Source organism: Conger conger, chromosome 3, assembly GCF_963514075.1.
Source record: "Conger conger chromosome 3, fConCon1.1, whole genome shotgun sequence".
NCBI lineage: Eukaryota > Metazoa > Chordata > Actinopteri > Anguilliformes > Congridae > Conger > Conger conger.
Window position 1 is genome coordinate 81,328,858 of NC_083762.1, and position 10,543 is coordinate 81,339,400.

Genomic DNA, 10,543 nt, shown 5'->3' on the forward strand with positions numbered 1-10,543 from the left:
CTCATCCCGAATAATCGCCTAAAATTCACTTCGCTAATCCCTTTAATTAATTTAAAAGCCTCGATCAAATCCCCAATAAACCCCCCCCACCCCCACCCGCAACCCCCTTAATATTTGACAGAGACGGAAAGTGACCCCGATCCGTGTTTGTACGGGCAGATTTGGAGCGAGGGCAGGAGACGGATTGCAGGAGTAAAGATGTCTGACAGGGAAACGGTCGCGCTGCACGGTGTCGGAACAGAAAATCGTTGTGCGGAGGACAGAGCCGAGGGGAAGTGGCACCGTCGCTCGTCAGCGAATGAAAAGCATTGTTTTGGGCGCGCTCAGTGCGGAGCGAGACTGCCATCACACACAAAGGCGAGCCGCACTCAGCCCGTCTCACACGCTACGCGGCACGGCAACGACTGGTTTTGAGGAGGCTTGTCACCGCGGGAGAGAAAGTTTCGTTTCATTCGTCACTATTTTTAAAGCTGCTGCCAGCCGAAAGCTTGCGCATTTAATTTGCCGGAAAAATCGGATGCAGAAATTCCAGCGGGAGGAACGCTAATCTGTTACAGAATGCGACAGCTTCCACCTTTTTCCGACAGGGACTCAAGCCTCCAGCTTCCTCCTGGTTTTCTCAATTTGTCACATTAACCCTGTATGGTGTGAGGTGACAAATATGTGATACGAATGTTCTTCACCGAACGGTATAATGCTGATGTAGCGATCAATACTGCTAACTTTAAGCAATGCCGTTCTAACCAACTTACCAACACCTCGAAGGGTTATTCACTTTTCACTTTGTTCACATTTTTTTAACGTAACAATTTAGCTGGAATTAGATTTTTATTTCTTGGAAAGCCCTATATGTGGAATTTAAAAATGAGACCGAGGGAGAGAAAACATTAAGCTGAGGATTTAGAAATGACCAGATGTCCAACCAAACACTTTCTCTGGGTTAAATGTTCCTCACATTACCAGCTGAGGAGAAAAAACCCAAGTGCCTATTCCTCTCCCACTGTGTGTGAAGGAGATGTTAACCCTTTAAGGTGTGAGGTCACAGATACGTGACTGGTGTGTTCTTAACTGGCCATCCTATCCTAATGCTGATGTCACAATCACGACTGGTGACTGGAAGCAACAGAGTTCTAGAAGACTGACCGAGAACGTAAAAAACACATTCCAAAAAACCTCAACTTTAAAGAGAGATGTGCGTAAGAGCACAGCTGTGGCAGTTTCCTCTGTGTCCCGGGACGGGTGTGTGTGTGTGTGTGTGTGTGTCTGTGTGTGAGCCGTGGGGTCAGACAGGATGATGATTTCAGCACCAGTGCTGAAGGATGACTCACCCACAGGGACTGAGTGTGGCTTTATCTGGGCTGGAGTGAGCCAGCGTGAGTACAGAGTCTGTTCAGCCACGTGTGTGGGGAGTCTGTACTCACCGTCCTCATTAACCCATGCGCTCACCCGCAGGGACTGAGCGTGGCTTTATTCACGCTGGAGCCCGTACTCACCGTCCTCATTAACCCATGAGCTCAACCCCATCTGGGGCGGCCGTGTGCTGAGCGTACAGGCCTGACGTCAGGCACAGAGACAGCGGTTCGGCGCTGTACCGGGCTGGCTCCAGGGACGCGTTCTCACTCCGACAAGCAGCAAGGCAGTGCTGCTGACGCACACGTGACATAACACGACAAGGCTGTTCAATCCGTGATCAGCGCTCTCTGTTCCTGGGGTGTGGGTCATGGATTGGCGGGATCGCTGCACTGAGTGAAGCCAAGAAGCCCTCGTAAATCTGGAACATGGACTAAAGTAACAAGACCGAACCAGATTTTACTCAGTGCACTTATCCAGCGAACGCAGTAATCCTGCTTTGAGGAACAGGCCCCTGGAGAGCCACAGGGGTGTGGCTGGTTTTTGTTTTTGCCTTAAAATTTAATTATACAGTTAAGTGGTGACTGACACCCTGCGGCTCTCCAGGACCAGGAGTGAGGACCCCAGCACACACTGCGGCTCTCCAGGACCAGGAGTGAGGACCCCAGCACACCCTACGGCTCTCCAGGACCAGGAGTGAGGACCCCAGCACACCCTGCGGCTCTCCAGGACCAGGAGTGAAGATCACTGGGTGAGGTCATCAGGTCACATGAGTAAAGACACCAATGGGCAGCGGGTTTTCCCAACTTTCCGTTTTATTGAGGCGTAGTGTTAAGACTGGCACACGTCTCATGACAGTAACGGCTACACCCGAAAAAGCACCTCGGTCTCCATCACTGGAGCCCCACCCCATCCCCACCACCACACCTGCACAGGAGCCCCACCCCATCCCCACCACCACACCTGCACAGGAGGACAGCTCATCCCCAAGGTGCATGGGTCACACTTAAGGCAATATTTCACAAAGTTAAGATCTCTGTACAGGGAACACAAACATACAGACATTAAAAATAGTCACTGAGCAGAAGGACAAACTCCCAGAACCCCCTGGGCCTAATAACCCACCCACCTGCGATGTGTAACAACTTAAAAATAAAAATAAACATCCTTAAAACTTTATTTGAAGTAGATCTTTGAGATTCCTTCGTAATGACAGAACCATTGACACATAAGCACACACACACAAAACACAAAACATGACAAAACCGAGCATGAACTTGACACCATTATGACACTTCTGACGGAACGCGGTTATGAAGCGGGCGTCAGCGAGTGCTAGGACATGACTGACGCGAGATTATTCCCTCACAAGTGAAAGGCGCGGAGGACGAGGTAATGGAAATATTAATGTACACAAACACGTAGAGTCACCTGAGGCCCAGGTGGAGTGAACTGTCCATGAAGGCTCAGGCACACGCAGGGGGGCTATGATTGGACAGAGAGGGGGGGTCTCCATGACGACGGGTGGCACAGAGACGCGCCGATAATCGCCTCACGGCTAGACCTCCCGCAGAGAGAGAGGAGCCGGGCACACCCAGGTCATCGAGGTCCGTCTGCAGATCCCGTTTAAACTGAAGCCCCACTGTTAGCACCGAGAGGCCCTTCTGCTAAAACTACACACTGAGTTTATTCCCTTCCACCCTGCTCTTCTTATGGAGTCTAGACTACGTACAGGTGCATTGAACAAGATCCGTGCACCTTACTGTCAGTGCACATTCCCTCTCACTCTCAACTCCCAGCTCCCATTTTAAAACCCTCAGAGCTGAGAAGGACTGATAGAACTCAAGCTCGTCAACACAAGGCCCGACTGGCTCACATCACTAAGGCGGCTGTGATTGGCTAGCAGAGGCTGGCTGTGATTGGCCAGTAGAGGTGCCAGTTGCATGGAAGACGATCCCTCTGGTTGCAGTGCCTCCGTCTCTGCCGATATTAAGGCCTGTGACCACAGAGCCTGCTGAACAGGATTATGGGTAACAAGCCCCTCCCTTCCTCCATAAAATGGCCGCTGTGCTGTCCACCTCTAATGCAATGCTGGAGTGATTCCCACATCACCAGGCAGCAGAGAAGCTCTGCTAACAGCCATGGGTTAGTGTTTTAAATTAACAAATTAAAAGGTTAAAAAAGACCAGAGATGTTGCCTGGTTCTCGCTTTAACGGGTTGCTAAGAGTCTCAGACGACAACAACAAAAAGTATCGGCACATAAAAACAGAACTTATGGCTTAGAAAAAAAGCCGAAAAACTACAAGAGGAACTCTCAGAGCAGACGGCGAGGTCTGGCGGTAGGTCAGAGGTCAGAGGTCAGAGTTCGATGACGGCCGTACCCACCGACACCATCTGTGCGACCTTTAGCCCCGCCTCCCTGAGAACCGGACAGCTTTCCTATTGGCTGGTCCACTCGAGTTCGGGAGAGTTGAGAGTCGAGCCAGTGAACTTGCGAACTTGCGACCTTTAAACCCTCACTTCCCGGGGCCTGACCAATCAGAGCCCTGGACACTTTAAGCAGCATTAATCCCTACATTTGAATCTCAATATTAATATTATTAATATACTAATATATTACAAAGGGGGTGGGGCGAAACGTCAATTTTCAATGCTGATTAAAAGAGAAAGTCCTGAAGAAACTAATTAGAAGGAGCTGTGTTTCCCCACGTGGACGATGGGCGACCCTTGGCTCAGAAGAGCCTGCGTTGACTGGTCGTCCCGTTTGCACAACATCGCACGAGAGAGCGCTCAATTCTGCCGTTACCACCCTCTGAATGGAAAGAGAAATCCCGGAGACCCCACGACAGCAGACCAAGGCCCCTCCATGAACAAACACGTAAACGACAGACTTTCCCTCATGCCGTGACTATCAGTCAAACGTTACAGTGAAACTTTACAGTCACTTTAAAAACAGATTATATAAAGCGGTTCATAAGACCACAGGGCACAGCAGAGTTTGTGAACAGTTTACAACGACCTGGTTCCACCATCTACTGTCGGTACTTCTCATTGGCTACGATTAAATAAAAAACATCATCGTCATCATAAGACATTTAGAATTTCTTTTCTTTTTCTTCCTTATTTGTTTTTATAAAACAAAGGTATTGGTAAAACGTCCATTTTGTTGGAAGTGGGATCTGGTACCTTCTCTTTTTCCAGTTTCTCCATTGTGCATTGTGCATTGAGCATAGGAAGTCCACCGTTAAAAAAACGCTTCAGTCTCCAAAAAGAAACAAAATGGCGGCCGTCTCAGACGGAGACGAAGACGTCCAGGTAGAGCCGGTCGTACGACTCGCGGAACATCAGGATGAGGAGGAGGCTGAAGAGGCAGGAGCCGGTCAGACACCAGTTCAGCCAGGAAAGTTCTGGAAGCGCAAGAAAACAGGGGTGAGTTAGGCAAGTCATCAGCACCGTGTCAGCCCATAGGCCTTGTGGCTAAAGGGCACGACTGGGACCCTCAAGCCCCAGTGTGGCCACAATAAGATCAGTGCAGCTGTATTAGCTTGTTTTCAGTGACTGTTTGCTTGACAAGTGGCAATCTCTTACCCCACTGGAAAATCTTGAAATTAATCCAACTGGGGCAGCCTATAGTCTAGCCTTGTGGCTAAGGTAGCTAGTGGCTAAGGTACATGACTGTAGCCTTGTGGCTAAGGTAGCTAGTGGCTAAGGTACATGACTGTAGCCTTGTGGCTAAGGTAGCTAGTGGCTAAGGTACATGACTGTAGCCTAGTGGCTAAGGTAGCTAGTGGCTAAGGTACATGACTGTAGCCTAGTGGCTAAGGTAGCTAGTGGCTAAGGTACATGACTGTAGCCTTGTGGCTAAGGTAGCTAGTGGCTAAGGTACATGACTGTAGCCTTGTGGCTAAGGTAGCTAGTGGCTAAGGTACATGACTGTAGCCTAGTGGCTAAGGTAGCTAGTGGCTAAGGTACATGACTGTAGCCTAGTGGCTAAGGTAGCTAGTGGCTAAGGTACATGACTGTAGCCTAGTGGCTAAGGTAGCTAGTGGCTAAGGTACATGACTGTAGCCTAGTGGCTAAGGTAGCTAGTGGCTAAGGTACATGACAGTAGCCTAGTGGCTAAGGTAGCTAGTGGCTAAGGTACATGACAGTAGCCTAGTGGCTAAGGTAGCTAGTGGCTAAGGTACATGACAGTAGCCTAGTGGCTAAGGTAGCTAGTGGCTAAGGTACATGACTGTAGCCTAGTGGCTAAGGTAGCTAGTGGCTAAGGTACATGACTGTAGCCTAGTGGCTAGGGTGCTTGACTGGGACCCGGAAGGTCTGTGGTTCAAGTCCCGGTGTAGCCACAATAAGATCCAGCAGCTGTGGGCCCTTGAGTAAGGCCCTTAACCCTGCATTGCTCCAGGGGAGGATTGTCTCCTACTTAGTCTAATCAACTGTAAGTAGCTTTGGATAAAAGCGTTAGCTATATAACCGCAATGTCATACCCAGGGAGTGATAGCAACAATGTCTGAATTGTTTACATCACTTGTTTGAAGGAGCAGTTCAATAATTGCTGCTTTTTCTGTTTGCTTTTATCAACCATATTTTATTCTACTGTTATTCTTATCCTTTTTATTTTCATTTGCCCTTTAATAGCCTATATTTCTTACGGTTTTTATTTAATTTTGGTTTAAAAGTCTGTCTCTGTAATTCCACCTCATCATCAATTACCAGCACATAGCCAGCTGTTAATTCATCGACTGTTCACCCCACCCACCCAGGAACAGCAGTGATGCTCCCCACCTGTCACCTGTTGAACCGTCAGCGCATTAAACATCACCTCCAGTCAATCTCAACACACAGCCGTTCTCTAGAAGCCACTGCGTCTTGCTCCACAGAACTCACTCTCATTCAGCTGTAAGCTCGCAATGATTTCCCAAAAAATATTTACTGGAAGAACTCTCACCCAGCTGTAAACACAGAACACTGCCATGCCCTCGTAACAAGGACCGATTTTCCACCCTGTTCCTCACCCAGTCGAACCCTAAGATGGAGTCTGCGTGCTTCGTGTGTCCTGTTCGACCGCCTAAAGTCAGAGCGTACGGAAACAACAATGATGTCACAATGGTGCTCCCGTGAAAGCCACTCCAATTGGTCTGGAGCCTGAGGCCCGTGGCCAATCAGGCAAAACCTCACATTCGTGACAGTGCACGGCAACAGCCAATAGGAAGCAACACCGTACAACACCATATAGCCAATCAGAGGGCCCTGCTGACCTGGATATCCTTCCAATGTACAGACGGGAACCCTTCACACACACACACACACACACACACACACACACACACACACACACACACACACACACACACAGTGTTTAACACACAAGAGTTATGATGGAAAGTGTCTGTGTGTGTGTGGGGGTGACATTAGCACCGGAGCGGTCATGACTGCCCCCCTGGCTGGGGGACTGCTGTTCCCCTCAGAGAGAGGACATCACACCACGAGACGGACACGTACACAAATAATGATTCCACATTCGGGGGAAAGACCGTCAAGCACTCGGAGCAAACGCCATTCAGGGAACACTCAAGCGCACGTTTGTTCGTGCAAAAACGCCGTTTCCACAGAGCGGCAATTTTCGGCACAGAGATGCGATGTGATAATTACACTGAACAAAACCCCCTCCCTCAAGCCAGAGCCTGAGAGGGAGAATGAATGCAGACTGCATTTGCCTTTTTGATTTTATTCCAGACAAACCGCTCCATTTAGGCACGGAGCGGGCGTCAGGGAGCAGTGTTTCTCAGCAGGCATACACTCCAGACACCTGTTGGGGTCCTGCATTAGCGTACAGATCAGAACCACAGAGGAATTCCCAGGTGGCAGTGCTCCAGACCCCTCTCCATAAACAACACTCCCGTTCCCAGTGAGTGGAGGAGGGTTCATGGAATCTGGTTTATCTCCGAGCATGGAGTACAGGTGAGGCAGGGTACAGGTGAGGCAGGGCACAGGTGAAGCAGGGTACAGGTGAAGCAGGGTACAGGTGAGGCAGGGCACAGGTGAGGCAGGGGTCAGGTGAGGCAGGGCACAGGTAAAGCAGGGGTCAGGTGAGGCAGGGTGCAGGTGAGGCAGGGGTCAGGTGAGGCAGGGTACAGGTGAAGCAGGGCACAGGCGAGGCAGGGCACAGGTGAAGCAGGGTGCAGGTGAGGCAGGGCACAGGTGAAGCAGGGCACAGGCGAGGCAGGGCACAGGTGAGGCAGGGTGCAGGTGAGGCAGGGCACAGGTGAAGCAGGGCACAGGCGAGGCAGGGCACAGGTGAGGCAGGGCACAGGTGAGGCAGGGCCCCCAAATGCTAACGAGCGCGAGACACGCCCCCACAGGTAAATAGGTCACGATCTCCCTCGGCACGATCCATTATTCATTTCGGGGGGGGGGGGTGAAAGTTGAGGAAGAGGATGAAAGCTCCAGGGAAGAAACAGGCCATGGACAGGGGCGAGTCAAAAGGAGCTTTTAAAGTGGCTGAAGACGGCTCTAACACAGGACCCGGTGGGGAAGAGAAAGTGGCCTGTAGTTTTCAACAAACACACACAAAGCAGGACCTCAGAGCAGCCTGAGCAAACGCTGTTAAAAACACACCTCTCAAACGCACCTCTCAAACGCACCTCTCAAACGCACCTCTCAAACACACCTCTCAAACGCAGCTGAAAACACACCTCTCAAACGCAGCTGAAAACACACCTCTCAAACGCACCTCTCAAACACACCTCTCAAACGCACCTCTCAAACGCAGCTGAAAACGCACCTCTCAAACACACCTCTCAAACGCACCTCTCAAACGCACCTCTCAAACGCACCTCTCAAACGCAGCTGAAAACGCACCTCTCAAACGCACCTCTCAAACGCACCTCTCAAACGCAGCTGAAAACGCACCTCTCAAACACACCTCTCAAACGCACCTCTCAAACACACCTCTCAAACGCACCTCTCAAACGCAGCTGAAAACGCACCTCTCAAACGCACCTCTCAAACGCACCTCTCAAACGCACCTCTCAAACGCACCTCTCAAACGCACCTCTCAAACGCACCTCTCAAACGCCCCTGAAAACGCAGCTGAAAACACCAGCCACAACTCAGCGTTTATTTCCCCGTCATCTTCTGATGGGAAAATTGTCGGGAAGGTTTTCTCCCCCGCCGAACCTGCCGTCAGGACCTGCGCGTGTTACGGGCGAGATTGCCGCCCTCGTTCTGACGGTGTCAGAGTTGACTGGGGAGAGACTCCTCAGAGTGCTTTAGTGGAGACTGACAGGGTGAGAAGGCCCTGCTCTGTGCCCATTGGCGGCCCCAGACGGGCGCTGACACACACATTAATGCAGTGACAAATGGAGCCCGCTGCTCGGGGTCCTCGCTGGGGGCAGAGGTGTCTAAAGAGGTGCCTGAAGCGTGAGATTTATTGCAGTAATTACCGTTAATTATCCTTCAAATTAGCAACGTTTTAAGGCTATGATTAATGTGAGTGCATTCATACTCATGTTTATTTTTTTCTGATAAATGCAGTTTGTATATCTACACACACACAAACACACACACACACACACACACACACACACACACACAACAGACCTGGGTGAGGGAACTTCATAGGTTCCCATGCACCAGACAAGCTCAGTAAAGCATTTAAATCCAGAACAATTTTGTATTTGACCTAGGTCTGTCTGACTCTGACACACTGACACACACACACACACACACACTGACACACACACACACACACTCACACTCACACTCACACTCACACTCACACTCACACTCACACTCACACTCACACTCACACACACACACACATACGACAGAATATAATTTGAAATAGTATATTATTGTTTTTCTGAATTTTGCTAGTCTGTTTACTGTTACAGTGCCTAAGTTAGTGTCAGTGTAACTGTCAGCACCACACAGACAGTCTCGTCGTTGAGTCTTTTCCTGACGCACTTTGTAAACTTTCCTTTTCAAAGAGAACATCGTCAAACTCGGGCGCGAGACAACTTCCGACGCAGTGAAACCCCTGGTAGGCAGAACGGAGCCTGCTCCTCTCAGTGACACTTTGGTTCTGAGACGTAAACGTGGTGTCAGGGTGGTCTCTTCCCGTCTGTACCTACGCCTCACACGACAGCGCGGCGACGGGAGGTTACTCCAGGACTCCTCCGGTGAGGAGCACCGCGCAGCGCTCTCCGATGGCGGGGCGGTGCGTGGGATTGGGGCGGGATCACAGGCGCTGTTTGAAGTGCAGATCCGCTCCGTGGCGCTGGTTTACCCGCTCGTTTCCGCTCGGCGTGGGGCGCACACAGAGAGAGGAGGAGACGGCAGGAAAACACGACGTCGCCCGCGGCCAAACACGCCGCCCACCGCACGCTGAGGCTCCGCAACGGAGTCAGAACCGTCGACGGCGTCTCTTTCTTCTCCTGCGCCGGGCCGCTGACCTCGGGAGCGCGTTAAAGCCGCTCTGATGTCGCCCGCGGCCGCCCCCGCCGGTATAAACACGCACAGGTCCACGGGTCTGCTTTATGAGCCTGCACAGGCCCGTCACCCCGGGGGTTCTGAAGGAACGGCAAGCTAAACACAGGCGCCTGGGCGGGTCGACTGCTCCCGTCTGAAACGCTGCTGGGAGCGGAAGGGGAGGAATGAGGAGCGATTTTAATGAGTTTAATTTTTAATGGCCTCAGCGCCTCGCTGTGAGGAACCTCTCTGGTCCGGGATAAAGGAATCCGCCTGAAAGCTCTTCTGAACAAAGAGCTTTTACGGAGACAGTCCTACCGGCAAATTCTACACAAACAACATTACCAGCCTCCAAGAGGGGCTATAGGACAGAATTCCTGGCGGATAGGGGCTATAGAACTCAATTCCTCGTGGATAGGGGCTGTAGAACTCAATTCCTGGTGGATAGGGGCTGTAGAACTCAATTCCTGGCGGATAGGGGGTCCATCCATCCATCCATCGTCACCCGCTTATCCGGAGTCGGGTCGCGGGGGCAGTAGGCAAAGCCGGGTATTCCAGGCATCCCTCTCCCCAGCAACGCATTCTAGCTCCTCCTGGGGGATCCCGAGGCGTTCCCTGGCCAGGAGAGATATATAATCTCTCCAGCGGGCTCTGGGTCTCCCTCGGGGTCTCCGCCCAGTTGGACGAGCCCGGAAAACCTCCAAAGGGAGGCGCCCGGGA

The 10,543-nt window shown here is 51.2% G+C and overlaps 1 protein-coding gene across 1 annotated transcript in view; it reads right to left on the bottom strand.

Annotated features, from left to right (window-relative positions):
* Nucleotides 1–2,308: 2,308 nt before the first annotated feature.
* Nucleotides 2,309–10,543, bottom strand: part of slc49a4 (solute carrier family 49 member 4) — a 52,457-nt gene continuing 44,222 nt past the window's right edge. The window contains exon 9 of the mRNA XM_061234882.1: nt 2,309–4,758. Coding sequence (XP_061090866.1) covers nt 4,643–4,758 — 116 coding nt within the window. The 3' untranslated portion in view covers nt 2,309–4,642. The remainder of the gene's footprint in view (nt 4,759–10,543) is intronic.